Source organism: Neophocaena asiaeorientalis, unplaced genomic scaffold (assembly GCF_003031525.2).
Source record: "Neophocaena asiaeorientalis asiaeorientalis breed wild unplaced genomic scaffold, Neophocaena_asiaeorientalis_V1.1 scaffold469, whole genome shotgun sequence".
Lineage (NCBI taxonomy): Eukaryota > Metazoa > Chordata > Mammalia > Artiodactyla > Phocoenidae > Neophocaena > Neophocaena asiaeorientalis.
Window position 1 is genome coordinate 2,008,099 of NW_020172691.1, and position 23,325 is coordinate 2,031,423.

Below are 23,325 nucleotides of genomic sequence, written 5' to 3' on the forward strand. Positions count from 1 at the left end.
CTGGGGGCCCTGCCAGTCCAGAGTCACAGCCATGCCCGCCATCCCCTCCCCGGCTGCTCCCCAGACCTGCTTGTGTACTGACCAAAGCCTGCCTCTTCACCACAGCCCTCTGGGTGGGTTCTTCTGTGCACACGGGGAAGCCGAGGCACCGGTGACCCAGCTGGGAAGCCCCTGGGCAGGCGGGCTCAGTGCTCTCTGGAGCCTGCCCCAGGGCAGTGCAGTGGTGTGGGGGGGCGGGGAGGGCCAGGGACCCTGCCCTCCTGTCCTCTCCCCTGACGCCTGCCACTCTGTCTCAGAATGCCATGCTGCATTACCCCTGGTGGAACAGCTTCTCGCCCACGCCATACCCAGCCTTCTCCAGCGAAAGCCAGTAAGTGCCCAGCCCCACTGTGTCCTTCTGGGGGCTTCGCTATGCCTTCTAATCCCATTGTCATGGGCTAAAGAAAACTAGAGGTCTCAGTCATGGGGGCTGTGGGCCCGGCCCTGGCCGCATGGGGAGAGCTGAGACTGACCTGCTGTGGTCTGTCTAGCGAGAACTCTCCAGGGAAGAGGGCAGAGGTAGTGGGGACGAGGGGGCCAGGAAGGGCTATACTGTGGGGGGGACACCAGGTGGTGGTGAGAAACTTCAGGGGTGAAAGGAGCTGGGAGGACAGCTTCCCCATGGAGGGCATCAGCAAGCTGGGTTTTGAAGGGTAAGTAGGAGTTTGCCAAGAGAGCACTCCTGGTACCAGGCCAAGGAATGGCCCATGCAAAGGGCACGGAAGCACACGTAGCCAGAGCCTTGAGGTTCTTCTGGGGTGCCATGCCCCGAGACATGGGTGCGTGGGCCCCTCCTGAGCAGAGTTTCTGAGGCGTCGGAGTTGTTCCTGCCGGCCTGTCCTGCACCTGGGGTGGGCAGGCAGCACCCTCATCACGCCTGCTGGCTCAGCTTCCTTCTCTGCCTCCAGCCAGTTCATGAACTCCTCCTTCATTGTGGGCCAGCCCTGCGTGGACACCAGCTATGGTCCTGCAGCCGCCACCCCCAGCTTCCCGCCAAAGAGCAGCGACTTTCCTCAGGTAGGAGACCTCGGCTGGGCCATGCCCCGCGTGGGGTGTCAGTGCTGGGGGACTGGGCTTGTTTGGGGGACGGGCTGGTGTGACTTCCCCGCAGCAGACGGGGGCGCCGGATCGGAGGTCACGTAACCGAGGCTGGGGGCCCAGCTGCGCTTCTGCTCGTCTGCGGGTTATGGGGCCACATCTCGAGCATCCGATTGCCTCGCCCAGACCTGCACTTGCTCCATCTGGTGCCCTAGCGCCTTGGCGGGGTCCACGTTCCTGGCGCCCCCCCCCAGGCTGGAGTGACGCCCCATCAGGTCGAAACAGCATAGTGAGCGTTTGTGTCCCCGAAACAGTAGCCGCTTGACGAACGTGAGCCCCTCGAGTTGGAGGAAGGGAGGACGTCTGATCTCGATCTTTTGGGGGACGCCAGGCAGCTCAGCCCCAAGGGAGTCAGGTGGACCCCGCCTTGTAGCCTTGTCCGCAGGGTTCACAAGTGGGTCCCACACCTGTGTTGTGCACGGCAGCTGTCGAACCTGAGAGCCTCAGAGGGGGTTTGCGGGAAAGATCCCAGCAATGTCGTGGGGTGACCCCAACCCGGGGGCAGGAAGTGGGGGCAACAGGGGCCAAGTGGTGCCGAGTTTCCCTTGGCAGCTTCTGTGCTGGCCTCTGGGTCTGGGCTGCCTCGGCACTCAGGGAAGCATCCACGTGGGCCCACCAGGGAGTGGGGTGTCAGGTGCTCAGCTCCCCTGAGCCTCAGTTTCCTTCTGTAAAGTGGGGGCTTATGGGCCCCACCAGGTGACAGGCCGAGGGAGGCCACGACACACGCGGGCCGGTGCAGACCTGCTGGACTCACTTGGACCAAGGCCAGGGCCGTTCAGACCGGCCCACACTCACTGGGACAGCAGCAGGGCCGGGCAGAGAACCGGACCGAGGGGTGTGTGCTGCGGTGACAGCATCCCCCCAAATCCAGGTCCTCCTGAGACCTCAGGACAAGACCCTACTTGGCAGTCAGGTGTTTGCAGGTGTGATTAGGTAGACGGAGCTGAGGTCCTCCCAGTTAGGGTGGCCCTAAACCCTCTGGGGTCCCTGTGGAGCTACAGCTGCGGGGGCCAGGGTCGGGGGCAGGCACGTGGCCGGGGAGGTGGATCCCAGGCGCTGGGGAGGTGGGGGACCCCGGAGCCTGGGGGGCACAGCCCCGCCACACCGTACCCTGGACGTCTGCCCTGAGCTGCCCTGTCAGTGACCCTCTGTGGCCACCCCGGAAACAACACGGCTGGGCCTCGTGGCGACGGGAGCAGAGCCTGCCCCTTGGGAGCCCTAAGTACCCCAGGGTGAGGGCGAGGGCCGTGGGGCAGGAACAGGAGGCCCGTGGACGCAGCCTTCCTGCCTTTACAGAGGCATACGTGGTTTCCTCTGCCCGCCGCCAGCCCGTGAGGAGACTCTTGGCCTCCAGGAGAGGAAGGGCCAGTGGGTTCAGCATCCAGGGCGCCCGGCCGACGGCCCAGGACATTCTCCCCACCCACTACGGCCCCATGTCTCTGGCTCATCTGCGGGCTGGCAGCTGACGGGCCTCCTGTCCACCGTGTCCTGGGCACCGCTCCGCGTCCAGACTTGCTCCCCTGCTGGGGCGTCCCTGCTGGGTGGATGAAGCCTTTGGGGGTGTCCCGGCCCCTGCGGCCACCCGCCTGGCCTTGCTCCGCCTCCCACTCGCCCGTTCCCACTGCTGCCCCAGCTCTGCGAGGGATCCACGCGGCTTCCGAGCCCAGCAGCCCCCGGGGCGCCGCGTCAGCTCCTTGCTGCAGGTGGGGAAGCGCGCCCCGTGTTGGAGGTTGCTCATCCACCTGACAGATGCTCGCTGAGAGCGGCCGCAGCCCACCCTCTCTCCAGCTGCCCTTGCTGGGGGCGAGTTGGACCCGGATCTCCCTTTAGAGCAGCGAAACCTTCTTCAAACGCAGTCTCACCTCATTGCCAACCATGGAGTCAGACAGATGTGAGACCACAGTTCAGCCAGGCTGAGGGTCTGAGGCCCTGTGGTCAGCCTCCTCCACCTCCCCCGGGACCCTGGGCCTGTGGGCCAAGCCAGGATGGAGTCCAGAGCGAGCCTGGCATTCAAGGCCCTTCCCAGCCGAGCCCTGGCCCGGTGGGTCCACCACAGCCACCTCTGCTCCTGGTTCAGACTGAGTGACGTCGCACGGGGGCCTGCACAGGGACAGCCCCAAAGACGTCCCTGTCCTGGTCCCAGGACCTGTGGATCTGTTGCCTCACGGGGCAGAGGTGACTTTGCAGGTGGGATTAAATTAAGGCCCCTGAGATGGGGGTGACCCTGGATTCCCTGGGGGACCCAGTGTCATCACAGGGTCTTTTTATTTTAAATATATATATATATTTTTTTTTCAATTAATTAATGTACGTTTGGTTGCGTTGAGTCTTTGTTGCTGCGCGGGCTTTCTCTAGTTGCGGCAAGTGGAGGCTACTCTTCGTTCGCGGGCTTTCTCTAGTTGCGGCAAGTGGAGGCTACTCTTTGTTGCAGTACGCAGGCTTCTCATTGCGGTGGCTTCTCGTTGCAGAGCACGGGCTCTAGGTGCGCGGGCTTCAGTAGTTGTGGCATGTGGGCTCAGTAGTTGTGGCTCATGGGCTCTAGAGTGCAGGCTCAGTAGCTGTGGTGCACAGGCTTAGTTGCTCCGCAGCATGTGGGATCTTCTCGGACCAGGGCTTGAACCCGTGTCCCCTGCATTGGCAGGCGGATTCTTAACCACTGCGCCACCACAGAAGTCCACAAGGTCCTTATGAGAGGGAGGCGGGAGGGTCAGAGGCAGAGAGAGACGGGAGATGCTGCGCTGCTGGCTGTGAGGATGCAGGAGGGGCCGTGAGCCAGGGATGCGGCGCCTCTAGAAGCTGGAAAAGGCGGGAACCGCTGCTGCCCTGGAGCCTCTGGTAGGAACCGGCTCTGACAACCCATCTCAGACTTCTGACCTCCAGAACCATAAAGTAATAAATGTGTGTTGTTTTAAGCCGCTTCACCATGTGAAGCCTTCGTGAGGCCCATGGCACACCGTTGAAGCGTTCACTCCTGTTCGTACATTAGAAGGAGTTGGAATGGGGAATCCAGACCTGGGCTGGGGGCAGGAAGTGAATAGAATCCCACAGGCCTTAACACACCTCCTGGTTACTAAACTTGAGCCCTGAGTTTCCTAGCAGCCAAAGCGAAAAGAGAAAGGAGATGGGTTGTGTGACTCTTGCTGCCTAGCAGGAGAAAACTTCTCCCCGACTTCCGTTTTGGGCCAGGAGCAGTTCCCTGCACACAAGCCAGCCCAGGCCAGGACCTTTGGTGAGGGTCGAGCCGGCCTCTGTGTGGGGTCCCCATTTCCCAGGTACCTGGGAAGGATCTCTAGCCAGAGGGACTCTGCCCTGGGGAAAGCGGGAAGCCAGTCTGGTCCCTGCTCTGGGGCAGCTCTGCTTCACTAGACAGTCCTGGCCATCAGACTGGCACCCATTGAGCCCCCAGAGCCAGGGCCCTGGGTTCCAAGTGTGGGAGGGGAAGTGCCCCCAGGGATTACCTGAAAATTTCAGCTCTGACGCTCTTGCCTACACATTACACGTAGCATCTTACGTAGCCGTAGCCGAGGCCAGCGTCACAGGGCAAAAATTAGCCCTGGGGCAACACTGGTGACCACACCCATGTACACCCATGGGTGTGCTGAGGCTCCGAAAGAACCGGCCAGGTGTCTGTAGGGTGCCCCACACTGGGAGGGGGTCTGCGTCCCTGGCAGGAGGCCCACAAACACGGCACGTTGTCTTCAAGGCCTTGTTGATGCGTTTCGTTGCTGATGGGTTGACCTTGACCCCTGGTGAGGCAGCTTCCTCTGGGTCCCCCCACTGTGCACTATCCTTCCCGCCCTCAGGTTGACACAGAGTTGCTCAGGCCCTTATACCCCTTACACCTTGAGGGGCCCCACGTGGGGTCTCCCACTGCAGGGTATGGTACGTGTTGGGGGGTGTGGACGTGTGGCTTTTATTTCTTAATTGGAATGTGACTTGCATTTCATATGGTTCAGCAGCTTTTGTGCATTCACAGTGTTGTGCAGACATCACCTTTGTCCAAAGTCCAGAACCTTCCATCCCCCAAAAGAAACCCCATCCCCCTTAGCAGTCACCCTTCCCCCTCCCCCATCCCGACACCACAAGTCCCCTCTCTGTGTCTGTGGATCGGCCTGTTCTGGACGTTTCCCGTCAGTGGAATCACGCACTGTGTGTCCTTCTGCGTCTGGCTTCTCTCACTGAGCATCGTGTCCTCAGGGTCTGTCCACGTGGTAGCGAGTGTCTGTGCTTCACCCCTTTGCGTGGCCGAGGGACGTCCCCGTGTGTCGGGGGACACGTGTGTGTATGTGTTTGTCCATCGATGGACATTTGGGTCATTTCCACCTCTCGGCTGCCGTAAATCATGCTGGTGTGGACGTGCGTGTAGACTTCAGCGTGAGCGTGTGTTCCAGGTGTGGTTGACTCTCGCTAGGAGGGCTGTTTGGGGCCTTGTTGGAGTCGGGGTTGGGGGGGTGCCCAGCCTTCCAAATGCCCCCCGAGGCCTTGTGCCTCCAGCTCTTGCTGCCCCTGCCCCTCCAGGCCTTCCTCTGGGTTCTCCCCACCCTGGTTTCTCTGGGGTCCTGGCTGCAGGGGTGGCTGCTCCGCCCTCCTTCACTGCCCCCCAGTGCCGAGCCCCGCTGCAGCCCCCGGGATCAGGTGCTGCCCTGACCCCTCCTCCCAACGCCCCCTGGACCCTCACGTCTCAGCCAGGCCCCGGGGTGGGGGAGGGCTCTTTCTGGTGGGCTGAGACCCCCTCACGCAGTCGCAGTTGGCAGGGCAGGTGTGCGCCCTGAGGGTCCCTCCAGGCATCTCAGGTGGGCCCCGCGTCCACCCGATAAGGACACTTTCCGTCTGCCAGCCCAGGCTTCTGGGAAGCAGGATGAGGTCACAGCTCAGAAAAGTGCTTTGCAAACTCTGGGCAGCTCCCCACACGGAGAGGGGTCGGCGACATCCTCTGCTCCGCGAACAGATTTCCACAGGGTCAGAGGCTTGGCCTACCCCGCCAGCAGGCTCCTAGCGATTTCTGGCGCTGGCAGGGCGCGGTGGGGGGCCACTTCCCGTGGGAAGCCCCTGGGTCACACGGGGCCACGGCCAAGGTCCCCCGCCCTGGGGTCCGCACTCCCTCCGCAGGCTCCAGGGGAGGGTCCATCGTGCTTCTCACAGCTCCTGGGGCCCCAGGCGTCCTGGGCTTGTGGCTGTGTCACCCCACCTCTTCCTCCGTCTCCACGTGGTCTTCTCCTGTGTCCAGACCTCCCTCTTGTAAGGGCACTGGCCGTCGGCTTAGGGCCCGCCCTGCTCCAGTGCGACCACATCTTAGCCGACTACATCTGCAGTGACCCCATTTCCAAAGGAGGTCCCGACATGGGCCGCGCCCACCCCTCTGTGGCCAGCCCGGGGGCAGCCTAGGGACCAGCGAGCGTCCTGTTGGCCGGGCAGCCCCACGGATCGGACGCGCTGGCCCGACAGGGCCGACCAGCCATCTGGTGATGAGATACAGGGGGCAGAGAGTCCGAGTTTAGAAACTGCTGGCAGCCTGACCAGTTTCCTGCTGCTGAAACCTAATCACAAAAAGTTTGTGCTTGTCCTTTGTGGGTTTTCTTTTCATGTTCGTTTCCTAGTAATTCTTTTCAAAATTGAGACAAAATCACACACCTTAAAATTCATCCTTCTAAAGTGTATTCACAGAGTTTTACAACCACCACCTTTATGTAATTCCAGAACGTTCCATCACCCCAAAAGGAAGCCCCATCCCCATCAGCAGTCACTCCCTCACCTCCTTCCCAGCCCCTGACAACCAGGAACCCACTCTCTGTGTCTGTGGATCGGCCTGTTCTGGACGTTTCCCATCAGTGGACTCACACTGTGTGTCCTTCTGTGTCTGGCTTCTCTCACTGAGCATCGTGTTCTCAGGGTCCGTCCACGTTGTTGTGAGTGTCAGGGCTTCACCCCTTTGCGTGGTTGAGTGATGCTCCCGTGTGTGGAGGGACCATGTGGTGTTTATCCGTCATCCGCTGGTGGACACTTGGGTTGTGTCCACCTTTGGCTGCTGTGGACGTATGTCTCCGTTGCCTCTGGTGGGCACCTGGCAGTGGAATCAGGGTCATGGGGTGACTGTGACTGTTTTCCGAGGACGCTGCCCCATTTCGCACCCCCACCGGCCGTGTAGGGGCTCTGATTTCTCCAGCTCCTCCCCACACTGGTCCCTGCTGGCTTTGTGGGTCCAGCCGTCGGGGGCGGGTGTGAAGTGTGTCCCGCTGGTTTCGGGTTGCGTTTCCCCGTTGCCTGACAGTTTGCGTGTCCTTCCTCCCCTTGTTGCCATTTGTACACATTCCTCACCTGCGGCAGTGGCCGCTGGCCATGTTCCCCCCACTTCCTCCGCCGGCTGTGGGCTGGAGACAGGTGAGGGCTGCAGCATTGGGCCGAGGTCTCCCTGACCCCAGGGACCCTCCCCAGTCAGAGCTCTGGGGTGCTGGGCAGCCGCAGGGAGGCCCACGGGCCCGCTTGCTCCTCTCGGCCGCGGATCTGCACAGAACCGTCCTGGGATGGGGGTGATGGAAAGAAACAAGCAGGACGGGCACCAGGCCTCAGGGCTTTGTGCCCCCCGCCACTGGCCCTGTCTGCGTCCTGCCCTCTGTTCTGGGCTGCAGGTTGCAGGGGCTGACGCAACAGGGAAGAGCAGCGTTTCGGGCACAGCCAGGCCGCTTGCCAAGGCTGGAGGAGGAAGAGCAGGGCGGGGCCTGGGGCCCCATGGGGACGGCCCTCCAGGTGTGGCCACAGCACAGGCAAAGGCCCTGGGGCGGGCCCTGTGAGGCACTGGAGGCGGGCTCTGGGACAGTGAAGGTCCAGGCTGAGGAGCTGAGGGCAGGCCCAGGAGGGCGTGGGGGGCACGGAAGGGGCAGCCAGCCTAGGTTTCCTCCCTGCGATGCAGGGGCCTCTGAACTTCGAGTCATGCTGTGGGTATCCCAGGGGCAGCCGTGGTCCCTGCCAGGCCCAGCTGGGCACGTGCTTTGGGGGGACAGTGGTCTGGGGGAAACTGAGGCCATGGCCAGGAGAGCGCCCGGGGCCGGCAGGGGGCGAGCCAGTGGCAGCCCGCGGGCGTTGTTGACAGCCGTCTGTGGTAGATTCCGCCCCGTTCAGTAATTCTCTGCGCTTTGCCAGTAATCGTCCTGACTTACCAGGCAGGCATCATTTCCTGAAAGTCAGCCGGCCTTAGGGGAAGTAGGCGCAGGCGGTGACTAAACCAACATGCAAATGCGGCCGGGCGGGCTGAGGGCTGAGGGCCGGCGGGCTGAGCCGCCCGTGGTCATGAGGCAGCTGCTCCCACCGCTTTCTCGGGACCCGGCGGCCACCATGTCCCAGCTGCGCTTCTGGCTGCAGTTTGCAGCCCTCGGCAAGGTAACCCTGGGCTCCTGCCTTGCGAGGGGGGCCGGGCTGGGAGGGCCCGTGGGAACCGCCCGGAACAGCCGGGCTGGGGGCGGGGGGGAGGGCCCCCCCAGCCTGCTCCGTCTGTTTTTGGCAGCGAGGATGACCCCGCTGGAGTTTTCCGAGCAGAGCCACGTGGAATGTGGGGACAGCCAGGGAGGGCAGGGGGCTGCAGGGGGCTGGAGCCGTCCCACCTGGAGTCTTGTGGGCGCTCCGTGTCCTGGGATGGTGGCAGTGTCTCTGTGGGGCATGGTTTGAGACGGGCTCTGATTGGACAGGTAGGATCGGTCCCCATCCCTCCGTCTCTCTGTCCCGCTGTCCCTCCTCAGGGCCCCTGCCCAGGGCCAGTGAGAGGACCTGTGTCCGAAGAGTGTTTCTGGGGTCACTTTCCTGGCTGGGAGGGGGTGCTGAGCAGACCCAGAGCCGGGTCCAGTCTGGGGGCCATCCTGTCCCAGCCTTGCTGGGCGGTGGCAGAGATGAGGTGGGGGGGGGTCACTGCATGGGCAGCTCCTCGCTGGTCCAGGGTCCCCGACATGCTGAGAGGCAGTAAGCACGGTGGGCGACCCTGTGCCCTCCTGGCCCCCCAGAACTGTCGGGGTAACCAGCCAGCTCCCCCGCATTGGGGCCTGCAGTGGGAAGAATGGGGGCAGGGGGGCCTGGGATCCCGGAGGAGTTCCAGGTGGGGACGCAGGTCGGGAGGTGAGCCCGGGGTGGACACAGGCTGCCGGGTTGGGGGCTCTGGTGAGGGCCTGGGAGCTGCGGCCCTGCCCTGACTGGGCCCTGGGGACCCAGGGAAGGTGATTCTGGGTTTGGGTCATCTTGGAGGTCTCCTGTGGCTGCTGGGAGTCAGGTCCCAACACTGGCAGGCAGCCCACCAGGGGGGTCCACTCTCACTCCCATCCAGCCACCCGCCCTCCACGGTGGGGAGGGGGAGGGAGAGGAACCTCGGGAGCCCCACCCCCACCCCCTGGGAACCCAGGTGAGGCCCACCTCCCTTTGCCCCCAAGGATCCAGGGGCCCCCAGACGATGCCAGCTGCCCATCAGGGCGTCTGGTGGAGACGGTGTCCACAGACTGGGGAGAGAGCACCCACTTTCTTAATAAATTATATTTTTTAGAGCAGTTTTAGATTTACAGAGACACTGTGAATCAGTTCAGAGGGACCCCGTGTGCCCACGACCAGCCCCTTGGCGCCGCCCACGTCCCAGCTGATGGGCCCGTGTTCATACGTCGTCCTCAGGGCCCCAGAGTCCACGCTTCCCCAAGTCGCCTCTGCCCCAGCAACACTGTGGCACCAGGGCCCCCAGGCTGTGCCGGTGTCGCCCGCTCTCCTGGGGTGGGCTGGGGCCCTGGGCAGTCATGGGGAGCCCAGCCTGGGACTCCTGCAGGACGTCCCCAGTTTGGGTTTGTCCGGTGTTTTCTCGTGGTCGCACTGGGGCCGTGGGTTCCCCGGGGGAGACCTCGGAGGGGAGGTGCCCTTCCCAACCATCACCCCAGGGGTCCCTGCTGCTGAACTTGACCTGACCTCCTGGCTCCTCCACGGGGGGTTTCTTCACCTGCGCGCTGTCCTCCTGGGAAGGGTCTCCGTGCTCAGCCCTCACACAGGGTGGCCCCCGAGCGCCCCTTTCAGCCCCTGCCTCTGCCATCTTCGGGGCTGGCCCCTGAGGTCCCGCCCGGCTCCCTGCCCGCTGCCCAGTGACTGTTTCACCTTTGGGAAGCAGGCCCACCTCTCAGGGCTCCAGGGTCATCGTCACCCTGACCAGGCTCGGCGGCGCTCGCTGGGAGGGCCACGCTGGTCCCAGAGGGACTTTAGCAAAGACAGCTGTCCCCGACTGTACGCGGACCCCACCCCAGCCAGCCTTCGGAGTCTCTGGGGGTCACTACTCCATGTCACTTCATGGGGTCTGGGCAGCCAGCTTCTGCAGCCCACCCTTCCCTGGCATTGTCCACCAGACTCGGGATGTGCCACCTCTGACCCCAGCCGACCGGGGTTGGGGTAGGGAGCAGGCCTCAGGGTCAGCAGAGCCAGACCCACTGCCGCCGCCTCAGTGTCCCCCGAGATGGATGCTCTGGCCTGTTGAGTCGCCAGGCTCTCGCATGGGGGTGCAGCGTGCCCCAAGGAGCATTATGGAGCACCTGTTCCCTGCTCTGGGGTTGGCATCCCCCTTCTGCTTCTTCCCAGGCTGCTGCCCGGGCCTGAGCTGGTCCTGCTAGGCACTGTCTGCCACGCCCCCATCTCCTCGCCTGGACTTGCCCAGTCGCCAGGTCCTGCAGCTGCAGGCGGTGGGGGGAGGTTGGGGTCTGCCCCCCTTCCGTGGGGCCAGACTGCGTGTGGCCAGGGGGCAGGGGCCAGGAGGGGCCTGGCGGGCAGAGCGCCCTCCTTGCAAACCGCCAGAGCCAGGGCACCCCGGGCAGTGGGAGGCGTCCACAGGGGGCCCCCAGCCTTATACCAGCTGAGCGGGCCCCACCCCTTCCTGCCAGGCCCGCTGTCCTTTTCTCACAGTGCTCTCAAGCCTGCCTGTTGGGGGCTGTGCACGCACCAGCATCTGAGCACGGGGTCCTGGGGAAGCTGGACAGTGTTGCCTGGAGGTCCCCGCACCCCAGGGCGTGGGGGGCTGATTCCCATGCAGATCAGTCGGAGGGGAGCCCCAGAAACACGGCCCTTGAGGGGCTGTGGGGCAGGACTGGGAACTGGCTGAGATCAGGGACCTGTTCTCGGTGACCTGGGACTGCGGAGACCTGCCCTCCACCCCCAGAAGCCAGCTCAGCTGTGGCCTCCAGGCCCGAGCTGGTCACATCGGGTGGACCCTAGGCCCAGGCCCCCCCTTCCTCCCCAGAGTCCACTGATCTGAGCCCCTGGAGCCCCGAGACCCCCACTGGTCAGCCCTGCCCACCCTCCTGGCTTTCTCTCACTGGTTAGTGGGACACCACACCCTCTGTCCCAGCCCGCCCGGCTGGGGGCTCCCAGAGGGCCGCTCTCTCTCCTCCTTGGCCCCTGCCCTGCTTGGGAAATGCTCCTGTTGATGGGCCCGCTGAGGCCACAGCCCACCTGGCTCCACCCATGGCAGGAAGGCGGGGGTGGGGGGTTACCTCCCTGGGGGGCTCGGCTGAGGGCTGCCCCACATCTGAGCCTGGAGGGGCTAAGGGAGGTGGGGGGCCTGCACCTTCCCCAGCTCTGGGCACAGGGGGCTGTGCTGCACTGCCCTCCCCAGGTGGCAGGCGGCGTGGGCACCGTGACCCAGCGGGGCACTGCAGGGGACCCTGGTCCAGAAGCCCCAAGGGGCTGTCTCTGCATGTCCCCACGTCCAGCACAGGCCAGGCACACTCAGGAGCTCCATGCCTGCGACCAGGGCTGGGAGGGAGGGAGGCCGGTACGGGACCCCCCGGCGCTGCACCCGATTGCCTTTATTTATTTATTTTGGCTGCATTGGGTCTTCGTTGCGGCACGCAGGCTTCTCTCTAGTTGTGATGTGCTGGTTTTCTGTCTCTAGTTGTGGCGTGAGGGCTCAGTTCCCCACCCAGGGATCGAAGCCCCGTCCCCTGCATTGGAAGGCGGATTTTCTACCACTGGACCACCAGGGAAGTCCCCCGATTCCCTTTAAGTTTAGGTTTAGAAACTGTAACCTCCACGGCAGCAGATGTCTCCTGAAGCTGTGGCGGTCCGTGCGTCCTGGCATCCCTACACCGGTGTCACCCCCTCCACGGGGATGGGCCAGGGCAGGCACGCGGTGTCCGTCGCCTTCTCCCGGTGTCCCCTGAGTAGAGTCCAGTGCAGAGCCTGTGGGGTCTGGTTTCTCTCACCTCCACTTGCCTTCTTCCTTTTTGCTTTTCAAACAGCTTTGTTTATACAGTTCACATATTGTACAACTGACCCATCTGAATTGCATCATTCAGTGTTTCCAGTGCATTCACAGAGTCGGGCAACCATCACCTCTGTTTAGTTCCAGAACGTTCTCATGGCCCCAAAGAGAAGCCCCGTCCCCATCAGCAGTCACCCCACACCCTCCCCAGTCCCTGACAACCAGGAACCCCCTCTCTGTCCCTTTGGACCTGCCTGTTCTGGACGTTTCCCATCAGTGGAATCACACACCGTGGGTCCTTCCGTGTCTGGCTTCTCTCACTGGGCGTCGTGTTCTCAGGGTCCATCCACGCTGTAGCGAGTGTCAGTGCGTCACCCCTTTCTGTGGTAGAGCAGCGTCCACCGTGTGGCTGGGCCTCACAGCTGCCCTCACCCGGCCTGTCTTGCAGGACTCCTCGTACCTCGATGACCTCTCCAATGCCTCCATCTTCTCCTCGTCCGTGGACTCCCTCTCGGACATCGCAGACACACCTGACTTCCTGCCCGCCGACAGCCTCAGCCAGGTGCCCACCATCTGGGACGTGAGCACTGGCCCCTCCACCCACGACAAGGTCAGTGTGCCCCATCCTCGGCCGAACAGACACGGAGGAGGGTGTCGCTCGAGGGTGCTCATGTCTCCCATGTAGGCCAGAAGATGCAGGGGCTCCCCAGGGGGAAGAGGGGCTCCGGGGAGCCCGGCATACACTAGTGGACACCGGTGGGCATATGCCTAGATGCCCTGACGGGTTCAGTGCCCATGAAACCCCCGGGCCCTTGGGAAGGGTCTGGGCCCAGTCTGGGACTGGCAGGGGGATACGAAGCGCCCAGAGTAGGTGCGGCAGGCGACCCAGGCCCGTCCTCGCCTCGCCAGGGCCCTCCTACCGGTTCCCAGCCTCCCAGGAACCTGAGGCCCGGGGCGGGCAGCTGAAACGCCACGCCCACTGCTGCTGTGGCCAGCCCTGCCTGCGGGAACCTGAGTCAGCCTTCCAGGAACCTGCGTCTGCAGCTGTTTGTTTGTTTTCGTTAATTCAAAAAAAAAAAAAGGGACAGGGAATTGAGAGTAGGTTTCAGACCTCCCTGTACCTCACTTCCATTTCATTTTCGTTTCAAAAAAACTTTGTGTTTTTTTTCCTGCCAGTTTTATTGAGATGTGATTGACATACAGCAGTAAGTTTAAAGTGTACATACAGAATGGTGATTTGACTTGCATACATCATGAAATGATGACAAGTCAGTGAACCTCCATAGTCTCATATAGATACAGAATTAAAGAAATAGAGGGAATTCCCTGGCGGTCCAGTGGTTAGGACTCGGCACTTTCACTGCTGAGGGCATGAATTCAGTCCCTGGTCAGGGAACTAAGATCCCACAAGCCGCACAGTGTGCCCAAAAAAAAAAAAAAAAAAAAAAAAAAAAATTAAAGAAGTAAAAACCGTATTTTTTCCTTGTGCCGAGAACCCCTAGGGTTTACTTTAAGAACTTTCATATATAACATACAGCAGTGCAAATTCTATTTATCGTGTTTTACGTTGCATTCCTAGTACCTATTTATCTAGTACTTTATGTATCCCAAGTACTTATGTATCTATCAGATCTAGATGGGCGGGCAACAGGAAGGAGGCCGGTGGCCAGCTGAGGGGCTTGAGGACCACAAGGCGAGCCCCTCTGGAGGCCGGGGGGCCCATAGAGGCACTTCCTCCCTACCTGTGGCCTGCAGTCTCATGCCTACTCTCCCTGCCTCTCCCCTCCAGCTGTTCCTGCCCAGCGGGCCATTTACAGGCCTTGAGGACCCTGTGTCCTCTCTCTCCAGCACCCCACTTCTCGTCAGCTACCAGGTGAGCCAGGCCCCTTCCCTACCCCTGCCCATCCCTCCTGGGGATCAGGGAGGGCCACTCACTCAGGCACCTGCTGTATGCGGGCCCTGGGCCGGCTTAGAAGCATGGTCTGCCCATTATACAGGTGGGGAAACTGAGGTCCCAGGGAGGCATCATGCGAGGAGGGGGGACCTCTCCCTATTGCCCCAAGTCACTGGGCTGGCTGGTGGACCAGGCTCCTGATCCGGGCAGGGAGGCTGGCGTGGTGCAGGGGACAGTACTGTCCCCAGCATGACAGCACCTTGCCCTCAGTCTCAGAGTCACCCCGAGGAGGACGACGAAGCTGAGGAGGATGAGGCGGAGGAGCTGGGCCACGCGGAGACCTACGCCGACTACGTGCCATCCAAGTGTGAGTGTGCTGTGGGAGAAGACCCCCAGCAGCGATCACCGGGCTGCACAGCCTCACGGGGTCTGCGTCCTCCGGCCAGGGGTGCCCATCTCCGGGGTCCCTGAAGGTCCCAGGGCCCCTTAGACTGCCAAGGCAGGTGTGGGAGCTGTGGGCGGGCTCCGGAGGGGCGGTTCTGTAATCGGGGTTGTGCTCCTCACTGGGCACATAGGCGGAGGGGGCAGTGGAGAGGTCAGCCGCCTTCCTGCTATGCATCGATGGGCCACGCCCCCAGCCCTGTCCAGACCACGCCCCTGACCTGCCCCACCGCCCCCATGCCCCTCTAGCCAAGCTTGGGAAGCAGCACCCGGACCGTGTGGTGGAGACCAGCACTCTGTCCAGCGTTCCGCCGCCGGACATCACCTACGCCCTCGCCCTGGCCTCCTCCGACAGCGGAGCCCTTTCCGCCTTGCAGCTAGAGGCCATCACCTACGCCTGCCAGGTGATCCCAGGGTCTCCCAGCAGGTCTGCGTCCGGCGTAGGGGGGGTCTCAGTGCCCACCCTGACCCTGCCGCATGCTGACCCCCGTCTCCTCCCCCACCCCCGCAGCAACACGAGGTCCTGCTCCCCGGTGGGCAGCGCGCGGGCTTCCTTATCGGCGATGGCGCGGGTGTGGGCAAGGGCCGCACGGTGGCCGGCATCATCCTGGAGAACTACCTGCGGGGCAGAAAGAAGGCCTTGTGGTGAGCTGTCTCTCCCTGGGCATGGGGTGGGCCGGCAGGTGGGCAGGGGGTTCCTGAAGCCTGCTGGCCCGCACCCGCAGGTTCAGCGTCTCCAATGATCTCAAGTACGATGCGGAGCGCGACCTTCGGGACATCGCCGCCCCTGGCATCGCGGTGCACGCGCTGAGCAAGGTGGGTGGCCCGCAGCCCCCCGCCTGGTAGGGGGTCCCGGAGTGCGGGCGTGGCTATGCCCCGGCGCGCACCGATGCCTGGCCCTCTCCCCAGATCAAGTACGGCGACAACACTACCTCAGAGGGCGTCCTCTTTGCCACCTACTCCGCCCTGATCGGGGAGAGCCAGGCAGGCGGGCAGCACCGCACGCGCATCCGGCAGATCCTGGAGTGGTGTGGGGAGGCCTTCGATGGCGTGGTATCCTGGCCGTGATGCGGGGGCGGGGCCGAGCGCAGGGGGGCGGGAGGGGCGGAGCCGAGTGCAGGGGGCCGGGAGGCCTTGGTCCTGGAGGGTGCGGAAGCGCGGGAGGAATTCCCGGAAGGGAGGGCCTGGTGGCGCAGGCTCGCCCTCAGGGACAGCTGTTACCCGCCCCTGGCCGTCTGGCTCAGCCTCCTGGCTCCAGCCGGCCAGACCCGTAACCACAGGGTCGGGGTGGTGTTTGCTGCGACACCGCGGGCGGCGGGGCCGGAGGTCTGGGGGCGCAGAGCACTTCCTCCCCCGTCCTTGTCCGGCCCCCAAGCTGGTCCCACCCAGGCTCCGTCGGGGCGGGGCGGGAGGCAGTCCAGGAGAGCCAGAGCACAGCTAGGCCAGAGGCCCCGCTGCTCTAGCTCTGCCAGCTGCTGTGGGTCCCAGGCCCTTCCTGACTGGGCCGAAGCCCCAGGCGTCTCCCTCCTTTGCTTTTCAGCCTGAGATCACTTTCTTTTTGCTCCCACCAAACAGTAGGAAACAAAGCATAGGAAAGTCCACCAGGGACTGCCCTGGTGGTCCAGTGGTTAGGACTCCCTGCTTCCGATGCAGGGGGCACGGGTTTGATACCTGGTCGGGGAACTGAGATTCCGCAAGCTGCCTGGTGTGGCCAAAAAAAAAAAAAAAAAAAAAAAGAAATGTCCATCAAGCTGTAGGAAAAAGAAGTATAGGGGACTATAAGCTAGAGTCTGATGTGTGTCTGGTGTTAACGTTTTCTTGTTCCACACATTCCTCTTACCAGTAACAGCCTTCAGGCCAAGCCCCCTCGGCCTTCTCCCCAGCTGCTCCCCCCCTCCACACACACACACACACACACACACACACAGAGGGGCCACAGCTTCCCCTGCGGATTTCTGCAGGGGCCCTTAGAGGACCCTCGGGCTCTATCTCCCTGGGATTCACCCTTGTTCTCAGAAGTGGGGTGAGTGCACTTTCCCGAAGCTCCCCTCGCTCCCTCTGATGAGACAAGGCCTGTGGGCCCTCTGTTCACGAGGCATAGTCTGTTCAGAGTTCCCATGAGCCAGAAGCAGCAGCAGGGTTACTGATGCTACACCTCGGGGGCTGCCTGATGGCATCGGGCTAACCTCACTCACGTTTCCGCTGATCCTCCGTCGAACCCCTGTACCTACGTGTGGACACGTGCGCGTGCATGTGGCACTCACACCTTGCCTTTCAGGTAGGTTCGTGACAGACATACTTGTCTGTAACTTGTGCTTTTTCCCCTGAAAACATTAAGAACTTTCTGTGTCTTCCAATTCCTGTCCACATTGTTCGGGGCCTAGAGGCTGTTTCCCTCTGGCTTTGGTGGCCTCACACACCCCAAGGACCCCACCCTGTGGCCAGATCCCCCCAGGCACCTTCCGGAGTTCCCCCCAACCAGGAAGGGACCACCTAGGGTGTTCTGGTGGGTCTGTGGGACAGCCCGCCTTCCAGAACAGTCCTTAACCCACGCCCACCCCAGATTGTGTTTGACGAGTGCCACAAAGCCAAGAACGCCAGCTCCACCAAGATGGGCAAGGCCGTGCTGGACCTGCAGAACAAGCTGCCCCTGGCCAGGGTGGTCTACGCCAGCGCCACAGGTAAGGGGCCTGGTCATCGATGAGCGAGCGATGCCTGCCCTGGCGCAGCTGTGTGTGGGAGAGAGTGGGGGGGGGGCGTCTGGTCTGCAGCCCAGCTCCTGCCAGGCCCTGTTCTCAGACACCAACCCCTGTCAGGGGCCTCCCTTATGCCAGCTGGCCGTGGGCACTTTCCCGAGAGCCTCAGGTCCCCATTCCTGGCCCTCGTACCATTTCTGGGGCCACACCTGAGGCCCCCGACCTTCCCAGGTCGGAGGAGCTGACGGTGGCTCCCCCTTCCCCCAGGTGCCTCTGAGCCCCGGAACATGATCTACATGAGCCGCCTGGGTATCTGGGGCGAGGGCACACCCTTCCGGACCTTCGAGGAATTTCTGCATGCCATCGAGAAGAGGTGCGCGCTTTACCCCGTGCCCATCCCCCACATGATGGGAGCGGGGGCCAGGTGTCACCCTCACCCCTGCCCATGCTCCTCTGGCAGCCAGAGAGATCTTAAAATGCAAATCCTATCCTTCCTCTGCCTAGTACTTCCCATCGGTCTCGGGGAAAGGGCCTCCTCCCCACTTTTCCTGCTCCTGTGCAGGCCCCTCCTTGGTCCAGGCAGACTACCTTCTGTCTGTTTCCAAGGCCCACGAGGCCCTTGGTGACCACAGGGCCTTTGCAAGTGCTCTCTGCTCCATGCACCTGGCCCTTCCTCGCTCTCCAGGGCTCAGTGCTGGGTGACAGCCCCTCCCCGGGTTGCTCTGTCCCTGGGTGGGACCTAGCATGTGGTCCCAGGCCGTTGCCCAGGCAGCCTGTGTTCACCTGCAGGGGTGTGGGCGCCATGGAGATCGTGGCCATGGACATGAAGGTCAGCGGCATGTACATCGCACGCCAGCTCAGCTTCTCTGGCGTCACCTTCCGCATCGAAGAGATCCCGCTGGCCCCGGCCTTCGAGCACATCTACAACCGGGCGGCCCTGCTGGTGAGCCTCTGAGTGGACAGCCTGCATGTCCCCTTGGAGTTACGCCCCCGTCACCTTCAGCGTCTGCCCTTAAGACACCACAGGGATTAGTCAGACTGGACAGGAGGGAGCACCTGGCCCGCCCGCCTCGGTGTTTGGCAGGAGCCCAGCATCTTGATCCTGTTCAAGTTGGGGATTCTGTACGGACTGTACGCCCGCATCCCTGCCTCCCCTCCCCACGATTTCGTGAGCACGTTGCCCCCAGGACAGAACCCAGAGCTGGTGGCCATTTTCTGTCTCTCTCCGTGGGGCCGTCCTGGGCGCTGCGGGGTGGGAGCACCTCCCTGGACCCACCTGCTCGATGCCTGGATCCCCCCAGTGTGACAGCCACAGATGCCCCAGACATGGCCCGGTGTCCCCTGGGGGCAGGACCGCCCCAGCGAGACCCTGGTCTGAAGTGTGGAGAGTCAGAGGCCGCTGGCAGGGAGCTGGCAGGGAGGGTATCCCCGCTGCCTCGGGAGGCGGCGTCCACCCGCCCCTGGGCTGCACGAGCGCCATTCCACCACGGTCTCACCACCATCACACTTGTTGTTTCTTAACATTTCCGACCGTCCGGCTATTGCCAGGGCCTCCTTGTTGCTCTACTTACAGCCCCCCTTCCCTGGCCCACATTTCCACGGGGCGGGGGCAGCCGGGGTCCGGGCAGAGACGGTGGTAGTGAGCTCAGCCAGGTGTGTCATTTCAGTGGGCCGAGGCCCTGGGCGTGTTCCAGCAGGCAGCCGACTGGATCGGCCTGGAGTCACGCAAGTCCCTGTGGGGCCAGTTCTGGTCGGCCCACCAGCGCTTCTTCAAGTACCTATGTGTTGCCGCCAAGGTGCGCCGGCTGGTGGAGCTGGCCCGGGAGGAGCTGGCCAGGGACAAGGTGAGCTGGGCTGTGCCGGGCCCCCTGCATCCCTGTGTCAGGGGTGAGTGGGCAGAACCCGGCACGCCGTGTCAGCCTCACGATCGCAAAGGAGCCTGCGTGTGGCTGGGCTGAACCCGCAAGGATGGGGCTGGTGAGGGCAATGCTGAGGCCCGGAAGGTTCTGGTCCCGCCTTGCCCCAGGCTCCCCGTGTGCAGGCTGGGCTGGCGAGTCCCAAGAAAGAACAGGGCAGAGGATGGGGGTGGGGGTCTGGGAGCTGAGGCTGGCTGTGGGCTGCCAGGTGGACTTTCCAGGTGGATCTGGGCTTGTCGGGGCCTGGCAGCCCAAGGGACACGGTGGTGGGAGGAGGGAGAGACTGAGGCCCGCCCTGGGTTTCGGCTGCTGGGACAGGGCCGGTGTGGGGCCTGGGGCTTCCCTGGGGGCCCCTCTGGGGCCCGCACTCCGGGGCTGGTGGGCAGGCCTCTGCTCACCGCCACCCACCCCCGCAGTGCGTGGTTATCGGGCTGCAGTCCACGGGTGAGGCGCGTACCCGGGAGGTGCTGGGCGAGAAGGAGGGCCAGCTTGATGGCTTCGTGTCCGCTGCCGAGTGAGTGATGCCTGCGGCCCGGTGGGGAGGGTGGGGGCTATGCTGGGGACCCCTCCCTGTGCGACCCACCCTGGGGCCGACCTGTGGCCTGGCCCTGCCTGTATTCCCAGCCTAGGGCGCGCCCCGGTCCTAAGTGACCTTAGGTCCATCTCGCATCGTAAAGCCAGAAAGGGTAACCGTGGGGACCCGAGGACTCAGAGGGCGCTGGCTGAGGGTCCCAGGGCTTTAGAATGAGGCTTCACGGTGCCTGCACCCACCCCCCCCAACGTGGGAACCGTGCCGTTTCAAGGACGACACTGATTTTAGGGACTGGCCTTGCTGGTCCCCGAAGCCCCTGGCCTCCCTTCCCACCCTGGGTGAGGGTCCCAGCACGAGGCCCCTTGCCTGGCTCACCTCATCCTGGCCCCTCCCCCTCAGCCCAGCATCACCTCCCTTCCCCTGGGACCCCATCCTGGGAGCCTCCCCCTCGGCCCGTCATCGCGTGTGGGCAGAGCTGTGGGCCCTTTGACGGCGGGAGCCCCACCCAGCTTCCCACCCACGCTCCGTCCATTGCCCACCACGTGGGACCCCCGCCCCCCTGTCCTTGCAGCTCCTTTCCCCTCCCACGCGCCTTCTCTGAGCCTCTGCACCCAGACCCACCCGCGGGGCCCCCTGGCACTGGGTGTCCCCACCAGAGCAAACCCACACACGGGACCCAACCCCTCCAGGCCTCCCAGCGAAAATAAACTCTGCTTCTCACTTTCAGAGGCGTCTTTCTGTCGCTAATTCAGAAGCACTTTCCTTCAACCAAGAGGAAGCGAGAGAGAGGACCGGGCAGTAAGCGAAAAAGTAAGCGCCTGCCGCCCGCCTGGACCTCAGGCGCCTTGTGGCCTCCTCCCTTGCTCCTGCCGCCTCCCTCCGGCCTCCCTCCTTTCTGAGCCTTGATCTGGGTCAGGCTGTCACTCCCGCTGCCCCCTCTGCTGCTGGCTGCACAGCCACGTGGCCTGACCCCTGATGCCCTCCCCAACCCTCCAGGGCAGCTTGCTCAGTCAGCTAAAAACCCCAGCGCTGCAGGATGGGGGTGTGGCTAGCGCATCCCCACGGCCTCTAGCCTCACCTCCAGAAGGCGGGGCCTCGCGCTCTCCAGGTGAAAGTGAACCGGAGGCCAGAACCACACTGGTCCAGGGACTAGGATGGAGCCCTTAAAAGCACCCCGGGATTGGGGAGTGGCCTCATAGCACCTTCTGGCATGCACTGCCCGCTGTTCTAGGCACAGGCTAAGCATCCACACCCAGGGGAAGTAGGGCTCAGAGAGGCCAAGCAACTTACCTGAGGGTACACGGCCAGCCTTGGGGGCCCAGTCTTGCTCCTCCCACTTGCTGGGACCGGCCTCCTGGGTGTCCTGGTTGGTAGCTTAGTTACGTAGGCCCCTGGACCATCACCCCATCAGGGCCTGGGCTCATCCTCTGGCCGACCCACCCAGGGCCGCCCTGTGAGGGTGGGCGTGTGGCCTCCCCAGGCACCACCCGAGGACACACTGCCGTGTCAGGAAGTCTGGCAGGGATGTTAGAAGTGCCCCTTTACGCTGTGCCCTGGCCACCAGCAGAGCCCAGACCTGCCAAAGGTGGATGGAGCAGGGGGCTCTGGCCCTGAGCCCTGACCATCCTGGTACCCGGGCCTGTCCCCAGACCGTGCCACCAGGACAAAGGCGCAGGGCCAGGCGGCAGTGACCCCTGGCTGCTCTCCTGCAGGGCGGCCGCGGGGCCGTGGGGCCAAGGTGCCCAGGCTGGCGTGTGACGCAGCGGGCGTGATCCGCGTCAGTGACGACAGCAGCACGGAGTCGGACGGCGGCCTGGACAGCGATTTCCACTCCTCCCCCGAGTCCCTGATGGACGATGACGTGGTCATCGTGGACGCCATCGGGCTCCCGGCCGACGACCGCGGTGAGGGCTGCGGCCACCCCCATGCCCTCCCCCCAGGTCCTCCCCCCACGTTCCTGCTTCTCAGGCTCCGAGTGCGGGGGTCGGGGCGCGCGGCTGGCAAGGGCTGGTGGGGCTTAGGGAGAAGGTTCTGGACCCCTGGCTCAGCCCCGCTCCCCAGAGACCCCCGTCATCCTCAAGGGCCAGGGCTGGGAACAGGGCCGTGGGCAGGCGGCCTGGACAGTCCCCCTTGACCGTCTGACCCCACAGGCCCCATGTGTCCCCCACCGCGGGACCTGCACGGCCCCGGTGTCCTGGAGCGGGTAGAGCGGCTGAAGCAGGACCTGCTGGCCAAGGTGCAGGTGCTGGGCCGGGAGCTGCCCGTCAACACCCTGGACGAGCTCATTGACCAGCTCGGGGGTCCGGAGTGCGTGGCGGAGGTGAGCTGTGGTGCTCCCTGGTGGCCAGCTTGGCGGTGGCGGTGGAGCCGGGAGCACCCCGACCCCATCCCCCACCCTGTCCCCGCTCCCGTCCTTCTTTCCCCCTGTGCTCCTGTGGCTCTTTCCTGGGACGTCCCTCTGGTGCCACCTCAGTTTCATCTTGGCTCAGGTGGCTGGGTTGCCATAAAAAAATCTCAGGAAGATGGCAGTTAACATTCCTGCTGATGGCCCCGTGGGCACCCGAGCCTGGCAAGAGGCCGGGTCCTGGCAGCCCCCTGCCACACACACCCAAGAGCGCCAGGGTCCCAGGTGGGGGGACAGGGAAACTGAGGCCCACGGGGACCAGCCCCTGGGCGACCACAGCGGCTGACAGCCTGTCCCCTCGCCCCCACCACGGCCACAGATGACTGGCAGGAAGGGCCGCGTGGTGTCCAGGTCCGACGGGACGGTGGCCTTCGAGTCCCGGGCGGAGCAGGGCCTCTCCATCGACCACGTGAACCTCAGGGAGAAGGAGCGCTTCATGAGCGGAGAGAAGGTGGGGTGCGGGGCTGTGCCTGGAGGGCACCCCTGTGCACCTGCGCATGGGCTGGGAGGCACAGGGGTCCCGAGCGGCTGGCTGGAGGACCACCAGCTGTGTGTGGGTGTGTGTACTGTGCTCCTGTGCCTGTGTGGGACCCCCACAGCGCCCCCCGGCCAGCCCCGCCTTCAGCCTGAGTCCCACGCGCCCGGTGTCGGTGCCTGGCCCACCGCTTCTCTGGGCTGCCCCCTGGGAGCTGATGTCCACAGGGCAGGCAGACCCTCCAGGGGTGACCCGGGATGGTCCAGATTCCATTCTAAGCCTTCGGAGACACCTTCACGGACACACACGTCTGAACTTCCTGTGTGGGTCCCCCCAGGTGCAGCCGGTTGAGCCAGGGCACGCGGGGTGCGGGGCGAGGAGGAACGGGCTGCCCGCCCTGCCGCCCCACAGACCTGTCCCCGTCCACGTCCCTCTAGCTCGTGGCCATCATCTCGGAGGCCTCCAGCTCCGGCATCTCCCTCCAAGCCGACCGCCGGGTACCGAACCAGCGGCGCCGGGTGCACATGACGCTGGAGCTGCCCTGGAGCGCCGACCGGGCCATCCAGCAGTTTGGTGAGCCCCGCCCCGCCCCAGGCCGCCCCACCCCCGGGCCTGCCTGGGCCCTGAAAG

General features: G+C 63.8%; 1 protein-coding gene across 1 annotated transcript in view; it reads left to right on the top strand.

Annotated features, from left to right (window-relative positions):
- Positions 1-23,325, top strand: part of SBNO2 (strawberry notch homolog 2) — a 37,893-nt gene that overhangs the window by 12,310 nt on the left and 2,258 nt on the right. Inside the window, 19 exon segments of the mRNA XM_024740130.1 lie at positions 297-370; positions 948-1,056; positions 12,786-12,947; positions 14,127-14,210; positions 14,502-14,598; positions 14,922-15,076; positions 15,184-15,317; positions 15,398-15,488; positions 15,582-15,725; positions 17,236-17,353; positions 17,636-17,741; positions 18,158-18,311; positions 19,036-19,212; positions 19,701-19,798; positions 20,544-20,626; positions 21,529-21,720; positions 21,967-22,136; positions 22,540-22,671; positions 23,133-23,324. Of these exon segments, the coding sequence (XP_024595898.1) occupies positions 297-370; positions 948-1,056; positions 12,786-12,947; positions 14,127-14,210; positions 14,502-14,598; positions 14,922-15,076; positions 15,184-15,317; positions 15,398-15,488; positions 15,582-15,725; positions 17,236-17,353; positions 17,636-17,741; positions 18,158-18,311; positions 19,036-19,212; positions 19,701-19,798; positions 20,544-20,626; positions 21,529-21,720; positions 21,967-22,136; positions 22,540-22,671; positions 23,133-23,324 (2,472 nt within the window).